Source organism: Prunus mume, linkage group LG1 (genome assembly GCF_029339155.1).
Source record: "Prunus mume cultivar Tortuosa linkage group LG1, ASM2933915v1, whole genome shotgun sequence".
NCBI lineage: Eukaryota > Viridiplantae > Streptophyta > Magnoliopsida > Rosales > Rosaceae > Prunus > Prunus mume.
This window is the reverse complement of record NC_142698.1, coordinates 21,249,162-21,269,845: the sequence shown is the minus strand read 5'-3', so window position 1 is coordinate 21,269,845 and position 20,684 is coordinate 21,249,162. Positions and strand designations below refer to the sequence as shown.

General features: G+C 35.3%; 2 protein-coding genes across 5 annotated transcripts in view; both read left to right on the top strand.

The window, feature by feature from the left end:
* Positions 1–1,004: 1,004 nt before the first annotated feature.
* Positions 1,005–3,141, top strand: LOC103341848 (pre-mRNA-splicing factor ATP-dependent RNA helicase DEAH1-like). 4 transcript variants are annotated; one of them, XR_016123371.1, is made up of 6 exons: positions 1,005–1,473; positions 1,588–1,800; positions 1,861–1,933; positions 2,172–2,256; positions 2,643–2,676; positions 2,811–3,141. XR_016123371.1 is itself a non-coding variant. In XM_089044220.1 (6 exons), the coding sequence occupies exons 1-3, from the start codon at positions 1,318–1,320 to the stop codon at positions 1,853–1,855; spliced, it is 258 nt and encodes an 85-aa protein (XP_088900346.1). In that variant the 5' UTR covers positions 1,005–1,317; the 3' UTR covers positions 1,856–1,933; positions 2,172–2,256; positions 2,643–2,676; positions 2,811–3,105. The 4 variants fall into 4 exon arrangements, 1 of the variants encoding a protein (XP_088900346.1); XM_089044220.1 differs by having other exon boundaries at positions 1,588–1,686; positions 1,853–1,933; positions 2,811–3,105; XR_016123370.1 differs by having other exon boundaries at positions 1,588–1,974.
* Positions 3,142–10,340: 7,199 nt separating this feature from the next.
* Positions 10,341–20,684, top strand: part of GSL10 (glucan synthase-like 10) — a 35,114-nt gene continuing 24,770 nt past the window's right edge. The window contains exons 1-18 of the mRNA XM_008226847.3: positions 10,341–10,547; positions 11,344–11,549; positions 12,895–12,992; positions 13,138–13,301; positions 13,616–13,712; positions 14,080–14,190; positions 14,271–14,396; positions 16,102–16,191; positions 16,603–16,700; positions 16,810–16,927; positions 17,563–17,688; positions 18,421–18,497; positions 18,572–18,650; positions 19,226–19,348; positions 19,667–19,769; positions 19,939–20,062; positions 20,179–20,368; positions 20,485–20,537. Of these exons, the coding sequence (XP_008225069.2) occupies positions 11,348–11,549; positions 12,895–12,992; positions 13,138–13,301; positions 13,616–13,712; positions 14,080–14,190; positions 14,271–14,396; positions 16,102–16,191; positions 16,603–16,700; positions 16,810–16,927; positions 17,563–17,688; positions 18,421–18,497; positions 18,572–18,650; positions 19,226–19,348; positions 19,667–19,769; positions 19,939–20,062; positions 20,179–20,368; positions 20,485–20,537 (1,979 nt within the window). The 5' untranslated portion in view covers positions 10,341–10,547; positions 11,344–11,347. The remainder of the gene's footprint in view (positions 10,548–11,343; positions 11,550–12,894; positions 12,993–13,137; positions 13,302–13,615; positions 13,713–14,079; positions 14,191–14,270; positions 14,397–16,101; positions 16,192–16,602; positions 16,701–16,809; positions 16,928–17,562; positions 17,689–18,420; positions 18,498–18,571; positions 18,651–19,225; positions 19,349–19,666; positions 19,770–19,938; positions 20,063–20,178; positions 20,369–20,484; positions 20,538–20,684) is intronic.

Here is a 20,684-nt window from a genome sequence, read left to right as displayed (position 1 = left end):
CTTTCTCTTTATTGAATTTTATTTAATTTTTCATATTCCTAAATTTGGGATAAATACAACATTGAGAAGAAAAATACTTCAATGTTTGTTGCCTCTTTAACAAGTGGTTTGTTGTTGGAATCCCTATAAATTTCAACATGGAAAGATCTATTGTGACACATATTCAATAGGATAAGTCTATCCCATCAAAGTTCGTAAGGATAGAAAAAGTTCATTGAGGTAGTTCTATCCCAAAAAAAATTCGCCAAGACATATCTAGGTTTGATTTGGTTACGTCGTACTAACCCAAGATTGAGATCAAAACCTTAATCATAAAGTCCTAGGTCGAGTTACGTAATTATCCAAAGCTAATAGAGTCCTAAGTCACCTACAGTAGGTTTACGGTTAGGGTTCGAGGTCTCGAAACGTTTTTGCAACAAGTTAGGATAAGTTCATAAGCTATGATTTTTGGTTCGAGAGTTGGATTTAGGGTTTGGATGCTAAAATCCATTTTTGGAATACTAAAATAATTTTCTAGGATCTTTACATAATTGAAACTATTTTTAAATAATTTCAAATTCAACAAAATTATTTAAGATTAAATATATTTAATTACCATTTATTAAGTAACTTATAAAATGAATTATAATATCTAAATACTAATTATTCACTAAATAAATCATAATTAAAATATAATTACTAATTAAATTTAAAGTACTTAAATAAGCCTAATATATTACTTGATTACAAATATTAAACTAAACAAACTAATTTTGTATTTTAAAAAATTTAAAAAGTTCCACAAAATAATCTAAAATATTAATTACTATTTATCAACCAATTTATGAAATTAATTAAAATATTTAAATACTAATTATTCACTAAATAATTGCATCTCTCTATCCTATGACAAATAGTTTGATTGCATACAGACCAATTTGGAATGTGAAAAGTATATTCAAATATATTAAAGGCTGCACATAATGGATTGTGTAGTATAATCGGCCTAGGCCCGCCTAGCATGGTTTTTGTTTTTTAATAATAATTGTTTTCCCGACTTCAAAGAAAACACGCTGCCCTCCTCTGAGTCGTCGCTTCCTTCTCATCACGAGTCATGACAGACCACCACCACCAGGTCTCCACCAGCTAGGCCATACCACATAATGGATTGTGTGGTAAAATCGGCAACAACAAAAAAAAAAAAAAAAAAAAAAAGTAAAATCGGCCTACGCGCCTAGGCGGCGGCTGGTTTTTATTTTTTTAATAATAATTGTTTTCCCGACTTCAAAGAAAACACGCTGCCTCCTCTGAGTCGTGGCCTCCTTCTCATCACGAGTCATGACAGACCACCACCGCCAGGTCTCCACCTGCTACCACCACCAGGCCCCGACCCGCGACCCCAGTAAAGAATTTGGGCTGTCCTCTTCGCGCGAAACAAGTGCATTTTCTGAAGACATATTCGCAAGAGTGCCCCGTAAAGAATCTGGTTTGAATGTGAGTTGTTATTCAAAATTAAATGAATGTGTAGACTTGGGATTTTAGCCTCCGGTTTTATTTGTCTATGACTATGACATCGTGTCTTTCCTGCTTGTTACTCGTGTATATCAGCTATATCAGAAACAAGAGAGGGAAGCTGTGATGTTGGTGAAGAAGCAGAAGACATATTCTCTCTTGGATGACGATGATGGCGATAGATCTTCTGCCCAGGTTGTTTCTGAGTCCAGGAAAGCTGATTCCATAAGAAACGATTCAGGAAGAAGGACTTGACTTTTGAGTCAAGAAGATGAAGATGATGAGATTAATTCTTTTAACTTTTGAAAGGTAATATTATGTATCTGTTTCTCATGGTAACTGTTGTTTTAACTGAGTGCAGTGATGCAGGTGACTGCACAAGAGGAAGAAGAAAGATGAGTTAAAAAGACAAATCTCCCCATATGACGATGATGGTTCAGAGGTTTCTTTTATTTTTATATATATTTTAAAATTTATCCATAGGTAGTGCTTCAAAACTTGGCTAGGCTTTCACTAATTATCTTCTTATCTGATGATAGAATCTGTGTGGTTCACTAATCATACCATTATGTTCATTAGAATTATATATGCATCTTTTGCTGTCTCATATATACATTGAGGAACATGTTCGCATTCATTTTCTGTTATACGTTTTTCCTAATATTTAAAATGGTATGCAGTCAGAAGAAGAAAGATTGCGTGATCAAAGAGAGGTAGCAATTGGAGCAGAATATAAGGGAACGGGATACAACAGCTACACTAAAAGTACATATTTAGTTCAGAACTGATTTTCATTTCCTACTTCTAGTTTTCGGTATAAAAACTGCTTGGATTGTCTTCCTGCTTCGAGCTAGTTCTAGTTGTTTAAAAGTTGCATCCTTAAATGATTTATTGATATCATGCAAAGATGCATGCATTGAAACTGCAGCTGTATTGTCTATTCATGCTAGAATATTATTATCCTGGTTTAGCCCCTGATATGGAGATTATCCAGTTTTACCTACAAACTACCGTTACGGTGTTTCCTTAGCTACAAACTCTTAGATTGAGCTATGACTTCTCATATTCGTCTCTGATTTGGAGCAACTACCTACATTGCTTTTGTTGCTTTCTTGTCACTAACCTCCTTTTTTCCCCCTCCCTCCCAACAGTTAACGGAGAGAAAATTAAAACGAAAGGAAGAAGGTACTACAACTTGAGAGTAATTACATACAGACGCATATATTTCGAGAATTACATACTTAAGACTTGTTGCTTTTGCTCATATTCATGTTTATAATTTGTGTTGCCTCATCATGATACATTGTACTGTACAACAGATGAGGCTGTTCGGAGAAGCAATGCATTGGAGCTGAATGACCTTGAAAATTTAAGGTTTGTCATTATCTAAAAATCATGAATTAATTTATTATGAACTTCTGTACTTTTCTGGCAGGCAATTGAAAACTCCAAATAGTTAAAAGATTAGGCAATCTGTTGTTGAAAGTGTTTTACCAATAACAATTTTGTTGAAAGTTCTAGGCAATCTGTTGGTATGAGTGCTCTCTTCTTGATTATTTTCTAGGTCCATCTTTCCGTTTGTGATGTGATCTATCAATTCCAGATTCATTCTTATATGCAGCAATGAGAATAATCCTCTTTGGTGTCTTAGGGCAATAACATAAAAACAATGATATACACTCCCGGCTTAGAATGTTTATGGAGTTACTTATGGAGTAACATAAAAACTTGGGGTTCTGGTATAAGCCTATTGATGTTCAAATTTTGATGATAGAATTACTTATCTCCATCAGACCTGAAGAGAATAAATGGAGTAACTTCTTTAATTATTATTTACTTAGTGAATAATCAGTACATAAATAATTTATTAAAGAAAAAAATTACAATTTATTAAGTCATATAATTTATGGACTTAATTAAAATATTTAACAATATTATATTAAACGTACATGTACGAATATTTCCACATTTTCTTTTTAGAAAACATGAGACGTGCATACATATAAAAAATTATTTTGGAAAAAGCCACTCATTTATACTCTTTATTGAAGACAACTTTTTTTATAAGTAAAGCCGGTCGGCTATACTCTCTGTTCTCTTTTTATATAGAACGGGAGTATAGCCATGATATACTATAAAATTTAAAAAGAGTCCAGCCTTCCGGCTATACTATTTTTTATATAAAAAGACCCTCACCAATTAGCCGCCACATGTCAAAACTAGTCTAATTTTTTTAAACACGAGTATAGCCGTGCGGTGGTACTATGTTTTTTCAAAAGAGTACCCTAGCACCACGTGTCCAAAATAAGCGCCACGTGTCAATAAGTAGTTTTTTATTTTAAAAAATCGTAATACCGCCAGCTGGCTATACTATTTAAATACATTATATTCAAACGGTATAGCCGCCTGGCTAGACTATATAATTAAAAAAATAAAATAAAAAAGGACCCTCCTAATTGCATTAGTTTGTACTTTATCTATGTATATAAAGCAAAAGGCAGAGAATGGTGAAACATTCAAAATACCAGAAAATGTCATTAGTTAATGCAAACATTAAGAATTGAAATTATTAATTAAATAAGGATAATATGGTAAATTCACACTTTTTACATTAAAAAATTAAAATTAAAAGACAAATCATATAATGGATCCTATTTTTATGGAACACAACTACTCATTATTATTTTTTAATTCTAAAACAAATTTAAAATAAAAATAAAAAACGCCTCTCGCAGACGCAGAAGCGCATGTGGAGAGGCTAGTACATATTAATTTGCTAGGTTCAACATATCCAAAGTAGATATTAATCGGCCACTATATAATATTGTAATATAATTTTTATAACATAAATTATTTTTATTCAATAGTATGTGATAATATTTGTATAATACGTGAATTTTGTACGTCTTACTGCAAATTTTGTAAAAAATACGTGCATTAAACATTAGAAATATGTATATACATGTACAATACGACTATTCCACATTTCCTTTTTTAAAAACATTTCAAAAAATCGAGTATAGCCGCACGGCTATACATATATATATATATATATATATATGATTAATGACCTAAACGGTCCCCCAACTATTGCTCTAATATCATTTTGGTCTACTAACTAAAATTTTTAATTCAAACGTCCTTAAATTTTTTATTTTGTACCAAAACGGTCCGACCGTTAAAAATTGTTAATATTACCGTTAAATTGAGGGGTAAAATTGTCCATACAAATTAAAATATTGCCTAAATAATTAAAAATTAGAAACCTGTTATAAAACTTAGAAAAAACTTAGAAATTTGAAATTTTTGAATCTCACCAACTGTAGTCCACTCACTAGCCACATGGCTTATTCTTCTTCTTTTTTATTATTATTTTTTTAAATGTTGAGATTGACTTAAAAATTAATTTAAAAAATCAGATAAATACAAAAATAAAATAACAAAAAGCTAAAAAGAAAAAGAAAAACAACTCACCCCACCCAAATCTAGTGTTTCTCGACCATCCCCAAAATGCAACCCCCTTTCCTTACCCAACAACAAATCCTCAATGACTTGATGGCCTTACAAAGAGGCTGAATTCCAAAGATTATGGTCCGTTATATCCCAACAAAAATCCTTCTCTTCCTCTGGACTTCCGTCGAACAGCTAGTGGGAACTCAAAGTTACATCACCAGCAAAAAAGGACCTTCAAGCCCATTTCCATGGCTGTCATAGGGTCCGCCACTACCTCCAGCCCCTTCTAATTCCTGCGACGTCGTATGCCCTTATCCAAGCAATTTCCCCTAGCCATTGAATCCAAGCAAAACTGGTTTCTCTGTTTCAGTGTTCTTGACTCGGCTCACGACTTCGATTCCTCCTTCTATGGCAAGCGTGAGGTTCACGACCAAGTGGTTGGCTACAATGGTGTGAGCGCGACTTTCACCTCACCGCCGGAGTGAGCGAGCGTAAGTGAATTTGGAGGAATAAGTATGTGAGGAGAGTACAGGCAGTGATCGTTTTACAGGAAGATACTCACCTAAAAATACGATTTTGTCCATTGATTTCACGGAATAATACACAGACTTTAACGGATGGATCATCTTGGTACAAAATAAAAAGTATAAGGACGTTTGAATTGAAAATTTTAGTTAGTGGACCAAAATGATATTTGAGCAATAGTTGGGGGACCATTTAAGTCATTAACCCTATATATATATATATATATATATATATATAAAGAACAGACGCATAGAGTATAGCCATTCGCGATACTTGAAAAATTAAAAATTGAGTCCAGCATCCATCTATACTATTTTTATATAAAAAGACCCCACCGATTAGCCACATGTCAAAACTAATCTATTTTTAAAATAATAAAAACAGGGAGTATAGCCGCTCGTCCTTTAAAAAAGAAAAAGAAAAAGAAAAAAAGAGGACTCTCTATCGCCACGTGTCCAAAATAAGCACCATGTGTCAATAATTTTTAAAAATTGCAGTATAGCCGGTGATACTATTTAAATACATTAGATAGCCACCTGGCTATACTATATAATAAAAAAATAAAAAATAAAAAATAAAAAAGGACCCTCCTAATTGCAATAGTTTGTACTTTATACATATTAATTTGCTAAGTTCAATATACCCAAAGTACATATTAATCGGCCACTATATAATATTGTAATATAATTTTTATAAAATATATAATTTTTAGGATTTTTTGTAGCAATGTTTCCTCAACTATACTCGGAGTTACATTTTGGTCACTGAACTTAAAAAATAGCTACAGATGTCACTCAATTAGGTGTTGTGTTGCACAATTAGTCCCTATTATTAGAGAAACACAACGTGAGGCGTGTATTAAACATTAGAAATACATATGTACATGTACAATATGACTATTCCACATTTCCTTTTTAAAAAACATGAGACGTGTATAGATATAAAAAACTATAACCACTAGTCTATACTATTTATTGAAGACAATTTATAAAAATAATGACTAGTAAAGCATGCCGGCTATACTATTTTTTTAAAAAAATTTCAAATAAAATCGAGTATAGCCGCGGGGCTATACGTGAAAAATTTTAAAAACTGCAACCAGTCGTCCGGCTATACTATTTTTTATAAAAAAAAAGGACCACCACTGATTAGCCGCCACGTGTCAAAATTATTATATTTAAAAAAATCAAGTATAGCCGTGCGGCTGTACTGTTTAAAAAAGAAAGAAGAAAAAAAAAGATGACCCTCTAGCGCCACGTGTCCAAAACAAGCACCACGTGTCAATAATTAGATTTTTTAATGTAAAAAATCGTAGTATACCCGGCCGGCAAAATCCCTTCTTGAAACACTTTGCAAACAAGATCACCAATATCCTTAGCACATAAACTCCACTGATTCTGATAAAAACCAGATGAGAACCCATCAATTCCAGGAGCTTTGAGATGACCAATATTAAACAAGCTAGTTTTAATTTCAGACATATCAATAGGTCTTAGTAAATTAGAAACAATCACAGGGTCCATACTAGGAAAAAGATTAGGAATAACTACATAGTTAAGAGTCTACTTGACCTTGAGAAAATAACTGGGTGAAGAAATTGACAACAAGAGCTTTCAAGCTATCAGCTGTCTTCACCCAAACCCCATTGTCATCCTTAAGACGTTCAACCTTATTCCTTCGATGTCTTATTAAAGTTGTCATATGAAATTTTTGTGTGTTCCTATTCCCTCTTGCAGCCATTTAAGCCTAGATTTTTGCTTCCAAAATAGAGCATCCTGATCAAGCAAAGAATTAAATTCTTGCACCAAGGAACACTCCAACTGACTCAGAAATCAATTAGGTCCCTGACACAAAGCTGTTTGAATACCAGTTAATCTTGGGAGAATACGAGCTTTCCTTTGTTTTAAATGACCGAAAACACTACGATTCCACATCTTCAAAGAGTCAATTAAACCGTAGGACTTGTCCATAGCAGAACCAAAAATTTGCCCCTACCTTTTCCCAATAAAATCCTTAAAGCTCTCATGTTGCATCCACATTGCTTCAAACCTAAAAGGTCTAGCATTAGAAGTAGAAGATAGTCTCGACTGCAAACATATTTTGATGGGACAATGATCATATTTTGTTTTAGGAAGATGTACGACATTTGCCTCAGCAAACATTTGCCTCAATTTCAAATTACAAACAGCTCTGTCAAGTTTTTCGAAGACCCTATTATTAGTCCAAGTGAATCAAGGACTTGAGTACCCCAAATCAATCATTTCATTCTCAATAAATCACCTTTTAAAACCTTTCAATCAAGAAGGATTAACACCCCTAAATTTGTCTTCCACATGAAACTTCTCATTAAAGTCCCTAGCAAGCATCCATGGTAATTGATGACAACTGGCCACAACTGGAGATAATCCCATAATTTCTCATGCTTAATTCCACACGGTTTAGCATAGACTTTAGACAACAATCAAGGAGCTTTACCATGCCAGGACACACAAGCTGTAATTACTTGATCAGTAGTGCCTAAAATATGGACACTAACTTTAGTATTATTCCACAATAACCATAACCCTCCCAAGAAACCCACAGGATCAACAATTTCATAAGAAGAGAACCCGAGAAATTTAATCATATCAAGGGCTTTCTTCCCGCTAATCCTAGGTTCATAGATAAATAGTAAATCCAGACGATGACCACGGATCAACTCCGCAACATTATTTCGAAAGCTTGTGCACGCAGCACCTCTGACATTCCAACAGACTAAATCCTTAAAAGAATAAGAAAAATACGAGAACCCTTAGGGCTAATCCCTAATTAAGAACCATTGGTCATACCTTCAACATTGTTAAAGGCATGACTAGTAGTCTTTTCCTGCTATAAAATCTTTTGTCCTTCAGACATATCCATATGCTCCTGCGGCAACCATCATGTGCAGAGGAAACCAAATAAGTAGTATCAATATCTGTATCTGTATCACACTCCTTTTCATGCTCAATACTAGGTGGCTGGTGTCCAAAAATATACACATCTTTAGCAGTATAGTCATTGTTACCATGCACCCAAGTATTTAACTTCTCTTGCACATAAATATGTTTTTTCACTCTTTTACCACCAACAATCATTTTACCCTTACTTGACAAAGTCCTACCACTCCCACGGGTAGAATCACCAAGTCGTTGGCCAGTCATATTTAGTGGAATATTTTCCTTCAAAGAAGAATTAGAGATATTACTCAAAGTTGCCCTAAAGCCCGCTTTATTATTCTTGGATTTAGTCCAAATTTTTTGTCCCATGTCAACACCCCTCGTAGATGAACCAACCTTTCCCGTACCAGTTTGGGCACCATTTCCACTAACCAAACCCTCATCAAAACCAAAATTCTCTCCCACTTTGCGTAAAGCATCAAACCTAGACCCTTGGTTCCTATTGCCAGAACCCTTAGAACCTTTGCCAGCAGCTACAACCTTGGGTTTTCTTCGAGCCAGCACATTCATCAAAGGTCCCCTCAGACCTCCCATTAAACCATCAACACCATCCTTTTCCATAGCAATGTCTGAGCTTGTACCAACTCCTTCATTAGGAACGTGCCCCTCCACAACAGAGTCAGCATGACCAGGGGCCTTCATTTCACAACTATCCCTCTTGTGCCCATACCTACCACACAAGTAGCAAATATCAGGTAAACCTTCATACTCAATATTATACCAAGTTTGATTAATCTGAACGAAGGCCTCAAGAGGTTTGATCAGGTCTAATTCAACACAAAGGTGAGCAAATTTTCCCCTGTTCTGAGCAGTGGTAAGAGAATCAATTTTGAGCAGTTTACCCAATAAATTTCCAATACACTTCAAAGCCTAAACGTCAAAACATTCTAGCTGAAGCGCAGAAACACAAATCCAAGCAGCCATTCGCGTAATTTGAGCCGTCAGGACAAAATCCTGGTCTCCATTTTTGCATAACCAGGTATTGCCCCGTAAAAATCCAGGGACCTCTAGTTAACACAAAATTGAGATCCTCCTCTAATTCAAACTTAACCACATAGTAATCATTCACTAGATCAACCAATTTCCACCCTCCCTTCAATCCCATTTCTGCCATAGTCGAGCGTGGAGGTAATTGTATGTGTGAGATTGACTAAGAAGTTTGATAATTAAGGCATTCGACCTAGGCTTGCCTAGATGAGACATAACATGGTCAGAAAATTGAATACAAGGACCACGATCACCTCTAGAAATGATCACATCTTCCGCATCATTCAAATCATCATACGCATCATCCAAACAATCTATGTTGATACCCACATTCTTAACCAAGTCTACCTTCTTCATAAGTTTATCCCGGAATCATCGAGCTCACATGCGAATCAACAAGAAGCTCAGATGCATCCTCACGTTCCTCAGTTGCTTGACTTCGCTTAGGGAGCCGAGAGTATTGCATAACCTCTCATGGGGACCATTCCTCCATGGACGATGCAGACACAAGCTCGAAAACCCAAAACCCACGCGTGAGGCGCCTACAAAAAGTCTAACTTTTCAACCCATCACTATACCTTGGAGCTTAATAGACCAAAAACAAAAAGAAAAAAAAAAAATGAAAAAGAAAAAAGAAAAAAGAAAAAAAAGAAAGAAAATGAAAATAACAATTGGAGTGATTCTGTAATTTTCAGCAAAATAATAAGTGGAGAAGTGAACATGGTTACTGATAAAAAGGAAAAAAGATGGAACGCGCCATTGAGTTTTCTTCTCCGCGTCAAATTAAAAGAACCGGTGCGAGTGCGACCAGTCCCCAAACCCAAAACCCAAACTCTTTGACCGGCTGTCACCGGTAAAACCGGTTCCCAGCTTTACAAATTAGATTCCTGCGGCATTTTCTTTTAACTCACCTTTCCCGTTTTCAGTTTTCAAACCACATTACCTCCTCCACCTTCACCTCCGCTTCGTCTTTATTTTCTCAAAAGCTTCAAAGAGCAAAAATCAAATACTGATAGAAGAAGCACGTCGCGTATTTCTTCTGATCCGGAGACCGATTCAACTCGTCCTCAACCCGGCCTCTAGGGTTTTGTATGCACTGATTTCTCAAATCAGGTACGACATCTTTCATGCATTTGCTTTACTTTAGTTACTTTATCTATCTGATTGGTTGCCGAGAAAACAACTGGGGAGAACAAAAAAGGAGTTTAACTCGGGGATCTTGTTGTTCTTTGCTGCTTTGAGGTTTGGATGAATGAGCTGTACCTCTGTTAGTTTAAATTTGAGTTTCTTTTCAATTTTCTAAGTTTCCTTGGATTTAACATTTTGTTAGATTTATTTGTTTCCTTGGATTTAACATTTTGTTAGATTTATTTGTTTCCTTTTTTTTGTCTCAGTAACCAAACAGTACTCGGGAGTGTTTTTTTTTGTTATGTATTAACAAAAGTAGTGGTTGTCTGAGTTTCCTGTAAATGGCTATGAGATTCTGTAATATGGTGCTTTTTCAGAATGTCCCACCTAGGATGTTGTGCCTGTAGGATTTGTATGGGAACATTGGAATATTATGGGGGGAATCAATCCGTTTCTAAGAAGTTATTTCCATTTAAGTTTGGCCATCTATAATGTTTTGGTATAGGGGGCGACAGTGATTCGGACCTTTTACATCTCTATACAATATTATTGTGCACGTGTTTGAAAAGTTGTATCTCATTGGTCATCGAATTTCCTGTCGAGAGACCTCAATGTATCAGTTAGATAGCATAAGATGGCTTCATTTGAAGTTTTTCCTCTGCCGCCCTGCCTTGTGTTCCTCTGCTGTGATATTCTTTTTGTGTTCTAGTTCAGCTAGTTACTCTTAGTCTGTACACATCAGCATTTGAATTGTCTTGAAAATTTATTTTCTCTTTTGCAGAAAAATGTCTCGAGTTGAGGAACGATGGGAGCGTTTAGTCCGTGCAGTATTAAGCAGGGAAAGGATGGGGGCTGATGCATATGGGCGGCATGCTACTGGCATTGTTGGAAACGTCCCATCTTCACTTGCAAATAATAGGGATATTGATGAAATTTTGAGAGCTGCAGATGAAATCCAAGATGAAGATCCCAATATCTCTAGAATATGTATGTTTCTCATTCTTATTTACTATTTTTTGCCCCAGTATTACTTTTATTTTCATTGGGTTTTTTCAGTGTTTATTTAACCTTTTTATATTATATTATATTATTATCGTTTAGTTGAGTCTCTCCATGCTAATTGCCTTTCTAGACTGTAGCGGATTATTGAAATTTACAAACCTTTGTGTACTTCCTTTTGTGCAAGTGCTGTGTACATGCCAATAGCAAATCATTTAGTGCAACTGGCTTCGTAGAAGAAATGCTATTGTAGTTCAATCATTTTTCAGTGTCTCTGTGCCTCTGTTGAGCCTTATTTTTCTTCTGATAAATCAGTCTGTGGTTTTGACATGGTTATGTACTTGCAGTTTTAATTTTCCACTCTGTTTATTACTTCAAATTATGGTTCTGTAGCTTGCTTGAGTTGTAAGGAACTTATTCTTAAATGTGACGTAAAAATCAATGAGTCTATTTTGGTAGCTGGGGGATTGATACTTGGTTTCTTTGGGCTGGCCACATATTCATCTGGGTTGTTGAGAGGCAAACCGCCTTGAACATTTTCCTTTTTTTTTTAATCACAAAATTATTTATGTTTAAAACAATAATCTTGGGCAGATGACTTCTAAAATGCATTTTCTTATGGTGGATTGTGTGCTACTGCTGTAGGCATCATCACAGCTCATAAAACATTCCATTACTTGTTTACTCCTTAGCTTAGTCCTCTTAGAGTTTTGGCTTTTTGCATGACATTCAGTTATGCAAGATTAAGCTACTATGAAACAAGATTAATTCAAAATGAAGTATAAAACTTATTCGCCCTGCGCAGCGATCCATATGTGTGGCAAGAAACAAAATACAATCAGCTCAACAGTCCCATCCAGTCATGGTGAATTACACTAGGAGGATACTCCTGATGCTTATAGGGAAGAAGCCCAAGGGGATTACTTGAGTTTTCTTACTTAAAAGGAAATACGAAGTACATGAAAAAAAAATCCTTGCCCTAGATAGTGCCACTCCATTTGTTGGACTGAGCTGGTTTCAGCGAGGTATTGTTAATTTGACATGATATTTTATTGAATGCTGTGAATTATCTATCATCCACACTCCTTCTAAAGGTTAAATTCAAAATAAATAGAACATGAAGGTAGGTAGAATTTGGTTGATAGTACTGCAGTTCTGGGGTGTTTAGCTTTAAAAAAAAAAATCAACTTGGGGAGTCATCTAAAGCTCGGTTGTTGTAAATTTGATGGTGAAACATTTGTCTATCTTGCGAAGTATATTAATTCTATGTTTGCAACTCAAGACTGTATTTTTGAAAATGCTGAGTTTTTTTTTTTTTTTTATCCACCTGCAGTATGTGAGCATGCTTATTCACTGGCTCAAAATCTGGATCCTAATAGTGAAGGAAGGGGAGTATTACAGTTCAAGACTGGATTGATGTCTGTCATTAAGGTATATGTTTAGTATGAAGGAAGGGGAGAAAAATTTGAAGCTGTTAGATTTGTACTTTATTTTTCATAAGACTTATATATGAAATTTCTTATATTTCAATTTGACTATAACTTGTATTTGTTTATCCCTTTGAACAAATTCGCAGCAAAAGCTGGCAAAGAGGGAGGGCGGAACCATAGATAGAAGCCAGGACATTGCTCGCTTACAAGAGTTCTATAAACTTTACAGACAGAAAAATAATGTAGAAAAGCTGCGGGAGGAAGAAATGAAGCTGAGGGAGTCTGGTGCTTTCAGTGGGAACCTGGGCGAGTAGGTTTCTGTGGTCACAGTCTGACCCCGAAGATGCGTTCTTTTTAATTGCTTAGTATCTATGCATTATGCTGATGGCTTTAGTTTCCTTCTGCTATGGTTCCGTTTTTCTCTACTGTTTAATGGAGCTCAAATTATGATGCTTTAAGCTTGCCGATGCACACACCCTTTCAAAAAAAGAAAAAAGCTTGTAGACACACATATGCATGATTGTCTGCCAGATTGTAATAAGAATCTTTTATTTTTTTAATGTCGTTTATCATGTCTTTCTTGGATGTTTATGTTGATTTTGTTACCTGTATTTGTTTAATCAGGTTGGAGAAAAAAACAGTGAAGAGGAAAAGAGTTTTTGCAACTCTAAGAGTTTTAGGGATAGTTTTGGAGCAGCTGACTGAGGAAATTCCTGAAGAGGTTGATTTTATAGTGTTTAATCTGTTTAATGCAAAACTTCAGATCTTGTTATGGACTGTGCGTGCGTCATAATCATATTCTATAATCTGCTCTATTTTGCTCTGTAATGGGTTCAATAGAACCCTCCCTTTGTGATCCACTACGTGCTTTGAGTTTCACTTACCAACACCATGAAACCATCTATGGAGCCTAGTTGTATTTGACCTATTAAATATAATCGTACTTTTATCTAACCCTTATTAACCATACATGTATACTGGGAAATTTTTTCTATCTCGTCCAAGTATAATTGAATTGTGGATGCTCTTTAATACAGGTTTTTTTGTGTGGGTATAATATAGTGCTTCTATCTGTTTTTGCATTGCAGCTGAAACGAGTAATGGAATCAGATGCAGCAATGACCGAAGACCTGATTGCCTACAATATTATCCCACTCGATGCTCCTAGCATAACAAATGTTATTGTATCTTTGCCCGAGGTAATTGGTTCTTTACTTGAATGTTTTAAGTTGACATCTTATTAACTTTATTTGCTATAACCGAAAAATTTCATGGCCAGGTTCAAGCAGCAGTGTCAGCATTAAAGTATTTCAGGGGCCTACCAAATTTGCCTACAGATTTTTCAATTCCCGCTACAAGAGATCCTGACATGTTGGATTTTCTACATTATATTTTCGGGTTTCAGGTATCTACATGATCACACTTTTCTCTGAATCCATATGTTGCCTTTGGCTTATTTAAGTTGAAAGTTACCAAGTTCTTAATTTAGATTTTACTTCGGCTATATTTTTAAGAATGGAAACCATTTGTGAAAATTAAAGTTTCTTGTGAAATATTAACAAAATATACGATTTTATTATTTGTTTGAGCATATCTAAGTGAAGAACAACACCCCCTGGCATTACCCACGACATCCCTGCTTCAGTAAACAATTCCATGGCAAATTTGCAGCAGTGGAACAATGAAGCAAAACATGTTTAACACTCTCTCCGTTGTAATTTGGTTTTGTTTGTTATGAGGGTTGTATCAAATGTTGGTGATGCAGGGCAGCGGCTATAAGCTGCTGTCCAGCGACCCAAACATACCCAAAATACAGAGGATAGAAGGATAAGGCAGTAGAATCGAAGTTGGAACGAAGATAACTGAGTTCTAGGGCAAAATCCCAATAGAAACTCTATAGACTAAAGTCTGAATTATATTCATCAACAAAAACTAAATACAAGAGTCTCTTAATAGCCTATTTATACTAGAATATAGAAAACCTTATTGACATAGGAAAGTAAAAACCTAAAGAGGAAATTAAACCAAATCCTAGTAAGAATAGGAAAACAAGTAATAAAATAACCTATTAATTTAATATAACTAAAACTTAGCCTCATTGGCTGATGCGCACTTAGGTTAGGAAAGTCTACTAGATGCTCCTGCATCAGTTGGTGGTTCTCATGTCAACTCTGTCTTTTTACTGTGTTCTCATGAATTGATTATTATTCAAGTTTTGTTTCTTATAAAGAAAATTTTCCCTTCTTATTCTGCACATAATACGACGGTTTGGAGACAGACACACATCTGCCCTTCTCTTCTAAATGAAGTCATAGGTTTTGATCTTTGAATGTGCCTGCCAACCAAGCCAAAACTTTTAACCTTTGGAGGGACCTTTGCCTTCTGTAACAAACCCACCGGTCCTATTCTCTCAAAATTATCTGAAGCAGCTTGGGACACTAATCCTTAAACGCTTCTTCCCCGACCCAAATATCCTCCCAAAACCTGATCCTTTCTTCATTCCTCAGCACCAACTCACAGCACCCTGAAAATCAACGTATCCTTTGTGAGATATTTTTCCATGGTCTTGCTTCTAATCACTGAATGCCTTTTGGATGGAGATGAATAGGACTTTTTAGTGTTATATTGGGAGTGAAGTGCAGGTCCTTCTGGAGAAAGTTTGATTTATCATTATGGGTTTCCATTGCACCTGCTTAAAGGACTTATCTTTCTCTATCTTTTGTTTAGATTGTTGAGCTTCTGTGGGATAGGATTGGGGTCTAGGGCAATGTAATGGTTCTGTTTTGGGTAACAGGTGTTTGTTGTATTGCAGAGAAGTGGACATCTTGTCTGCTGTTTTACAACGACTGTCCATCATTTAAAAAAAAATGAATAAAATGTAGTTTCTTTAGTAAAAAAAGAAAACAAAATCTCTATTTTGTTTCTTCTTCAGAATTATAAATGTTCCATTTGCTAACGGTGTTACGCTGTTAGTTTGTATTAATTAATGTTCCATTTGCTATTGAACTAAATTTTCATTCCATGGTTAGTCTCATTGATAATCTGATTGGCTAAGAAGCACTTTGATGTCAAGAATTTTATGAGATTTTATGTTTCTTGTTGCATGCCAGAAAGACAATGTTTCTAACCAGCGGGAACATATTGTTCACCTCCTCGCAAATGAACAATCTCGGCTTCGTATTCCTGAAGAAACCGAACCTGTAAGTCTAATATCTGTATTTTATGTTACTTAAAAGTACTTTTGGGTGACCTCTAGAGATCTTGGTATTATGTTATGGTTTATTTAATAGAGAATGTTTTATAATTGATATTGATAAGCAGATATGGGTTTACTCAACACTGGAATCAGTCTCACGCTTGCTCTACTATACTTTCCACCTTATATTTTCTTTTTCCACCATTTTATTTGATTGAAACTTAGGTATAATAATTGTATATATCTAAGTAAAAGTGATATATGTAGAAGATTTTTCTTTATGTATATCATGGATGCATGGTATGGTAATATAGGAACATGCACTGCAAGTTCTCTGCATCTTATGTGTTGTTGTCAATTTGATTCCTTAAATTTGTGACAAAGCTTGATATGTTGTGCCTTTCTATTGCTGCAGAAATTGGATGAGGCTGCGGTACGAAATGTATTTCTCAAGTCCCTTGAAAACTATATTAAATGGTGTGACTACTTATGCATTCAGCCAATTTGGAGCAAGTATGGAATTCTAGACCTGGGTGTTCCTTGATTTTAGTATTCTTATAAATTATGTATATAAAATGGAGTTTGATGATGGAGACTTGTTGAATAACTCAATTTTGTGCAGTTTGGAGTCAGTTAGCACGGAAAAAAAGTTACTATATATTTCAGCGTACTTTCTGGTCTGGGGTGAAGCAGCCAATGTTAGATTCCTTCCGGAATGCTTGTGCTACATATTTCATCATGTGAGTAACCCTTTATTTGATAATATGAAATGTCGTGGAGGACTTTGTTGCTGGTCTATGAGTAACCCAATTTTATAGTGGTTGGTGATGACTTGCAATATACTGTCACTGTTCCTGAGGCGCCCTTTGTTTTTCACATATAAAAATATGTTAATTTTTTTTTCCTCACTGAGTGAAAGTTTGTCCAAAGGTTATTGCTTGTGTAGGAAATGTGATGCGATGCAAAATGATATGCATACTAAGAGATGACATTACTTTAATAATGTGATTGCTTTCACCCATTTTTCTGCGATTGCACATATTTCCCCCATTGGTTGTGTCATTGTGAAATTTACTTCTCTTCTGCTCTCAGAAGTTCTTTGGAATTCCCCTAGTTTGTAATAACAATCTGGTGTCGAATGTGAAAAGCTTGTTTGTCTTTTTGACCTTGATAAGCTTTCTGAAAGTGTTATTTTTGTTATTATATTATTATTATTATTATTTTTAATTATTTTTAATTTGCTGGTCCAATTGAGCGTTTGACCACTGTATATCATGCTCCTATTCTACCAGGCCTGCTACCTTTCTAATTGTATCTCCTCTTGTTTTCTGAAAAATAAGTTCTTATTTTTTGAGCCCTAAATTCTATTTTGCAGATGGCAAGGGAAATGGATGAAATTCTAAGACAGCAGATTGCACAGCCAGCAAACAGTTGTAGTTCTGAAAATGGAGTTTCTTTCCTTGACCAAGTTATCTATCCTCTATATGAGGTTGTGGCTGCGGTATGTCTCTGGGAGGGGCTATAAGGATGTTCTTTGGCGTCCACTGCTCTACTTTACTACTGTTTGTATCTTTAGTGATTGTTTTAGCTAAACTTGATTGTGGTTGAGGCAGGTATATACCTGTCCCTTCATCATACTGATGTGGAGAAATAATATCTTTGAATTTAGCTGCTCACGTTAATGATTTGTTTTTATCTTCTTTGCCACAATGTTCTTCCTTCCTTTTTTTTCCCACCCAATGTGTTGTGCATGAGGTAGGTTTAGTTATTGTCTACAAGATTTCATTAATGTTTCTTCTTTAAAGAAAGTGTTTGCGAATGTCGCTAGATATGTTTCTGAAAATGTCCACCTTCTGAAAATGTCACTAGATATGTTTCTGGCAAGCTCACTCCCTTGAGTTTTTTTTTTCCTGGCCTATAAACAAGATAAGAGTATGACTTGCAGTGTGAATATATCTTATCTCTGGTTGTCGCTTATGTTAAGTAGGCAGAGTTTAACCTTATATCTTATCTCTGGTTGTCTCCATTTGCATAAGTCTTTTGGCCATGAAATATTGTGGTCAGGTCTAAGGTAATGATGGGGAATCATGTACTTTAGTTTGGAATTATATTTTTCAGACAGGCTATATATACAGTTCTGTTGTAGAGAACTAGCCTTGTCATGGATGTTTCAGCTACTAAAAAGGTGCTGTGATTATTTGAAAATTGCCTACTTATCTACAACTATGCACAGGAAGCTGCAAACAATGATAATGGGCGAGCACCACATTCTGCCTGGCGCAATTATGATGATTTTAATGAGTACTTCTGGTAAGAATCATTTGTAAGAGTGTGCCATGCAACATATGTTAACACCTTAAAGGCTAAACAATTTTTATTTTCAGGTCACTTCATTGCTTTGAACTTAGCTGGCCCTGGCGCAAAGGTTCATCTTTTTTTCAAAAGCCAATCAGACGGTCAAAGGTTGGCTTCTTTCTTGATAATATATATTTTTGGCCAAACCACATTCTTGCTTGGAACATGGCTATGGTTTTGGGGTTGTATATGTCTTCTCATTAGATGTATGCAATAGGTGCGTAGATTTAATGGGTGTAGTCATAGATCTTGGAATCATATTGATTTGTTCTGCAGTCAACATTGATTCCAAGATCTGTTCTCGGCAACATGAGATTTGACTTTCAGAAAAATACTCTATTATAACATTTTACATAGAAAATAATACAATGTCAATGACCATTAGGCATCTGCTGTCCAAAAATTCCGAAAATTTTATGATGATTTCTCTAAATTCCAAAAACCCCTAAACTCTGAAAGTCTTTAATTTTCTGATTTTTCTGGAAAATCTAGAATTTCAGAATCATAAGAATATTTGGAAATCTAACATTCCGTAATTGGAAATGCATTTGGAATCCTTAAGTTTCAATATATTTCTGAAGCACGTTTTGGGTCCAAATTAGCCATATGAAAGCCTACTTGGTTGGTTTGTATGTTTCATATTGCTACATATGGGGTTAACATATGTGCCTTTTTTGTTACAGAATATACTTAAATCTGGGAGAAGTCAACATCGAGGAAAAACTTCATTTGTAGAGCACAGGACATTTCTCCATCTATATCACAGTTTCCACCGGTTGTGGATATTTCTTGTAATGATGTTTCAGGTTTGCATGCCTATACTGGCCTCTTTTGTAAATTTTGTTCTCCTGGGTGTCTCTGGAGCTATGCTCTTTATGCTCTGGCTTCCCTCTTTTTATAAGAATGTGAACTTTTCTTTAGTAACAGTTATCTTGTTTGGCAATATATTTTATCCCACTACGTTAAAATCTTCTAATACGAGGGCGAGGTAACTGGTCAAGTCATGAATCATTTTGATCAACATTCATTGTGCTTTAGGACTGCTGCAGTTCAAACTTTTTTTTTGGTCAAACTGTAGTTCAAACTTTTTTGAAACTAAATATTCTATGTCTTTGAATCTTCAGGGGTTGACCATCATTGCATTCAATAAGGGACAACTGAATGCGAAGTGTATAAGGGAAGTTCTCAGTCTCGGCCCAACATTTGTTGTAATGAAATTTCTTGAGAGTATGTTCTTCTATTTTATTAAAACTTCGGTGTGGTTGCTTTACTATCTTCTTTTCTTGAGAACTTGTAATATTTAAGTTTGTAGCCAATGATACTTAACAAGGGTATTTCTTTTAGTTGCACAATACTAGAGCTCCTTCAGTTTCTGAGACGGTACTTCTTTGTGTAGGTGTTCTTGACATTCTCATGATGTATGGTGCATATTCTACAACACGGAGCCTAGCAGTTTCTCGAATTTTTCTCCGATTTCTTTGGTTTAGCACTGCATCAGTGGTCATATCTTTTCTTTATGTGTAAATTCTTGATCACTCCATCTTCTGCTTGGTGTTTCTTTTTCTTATCTTTTTAACTTTGTTTGCTTGATTTTGTTAATCAGAGGTAACATATATTTCTCTATGCCTGAATTCAGGAAAGCTCTCCAGGAAGAGAGTAAACAAAATGGAAACCAAGTTATTTTCAGATTGTATCAGATCGTTATAGGCGTATATGCTGGTATCCAGTTCTTCATTAGTTTTTTTATGAGGATCCCAGCCTGCCACAGTCTGACCAATCAATGTGATCGTTGGCCTCTGATTCGTTTTGTCAAGTGGATGCGCCAGGTTTGTATGCTCGTCAGTTTCCATTTTTGTTCTTTATGCCTTTATTTTTGTGTTTCCCATCATTTGAAAATCTCTATTGATCCATTTATTTATTGTTTCTTATGCTAATTTTGAAGGAGCGGCATTATGTTGGACGTGGCATGTATGAGAGGACTACCGATTTTATCAAGTATTCCCTAAATCACTTTTATTATTATTGTTGTTGTTATTTTTTGAAATCGTTCTGAAACTGTATATGTTGTGGACGTTAAAACAAGCTTTGCTTCTTGGTTAAATGCTATATGTTCCCAGGTTTTTTTATGCATTAAAAGGAAAA

Excerpts from the sequence above, each read along its gene's own strand:
- LOC103341848 (XM_089044220.1), top strand. The coding sequence starts at position 1,318 with ATGACAGACCACCACCGCCAGGTCTCCACCTGCTACCACCACCAGGCC. Across the intron at positions 1,474-1,587 it reads GTAAAGAATCTGGTTTGAAT|CTATATCAGAAACAAGAGAG; the intron begins GTGAGTTGTTAT and ends CGTGTATATCAG.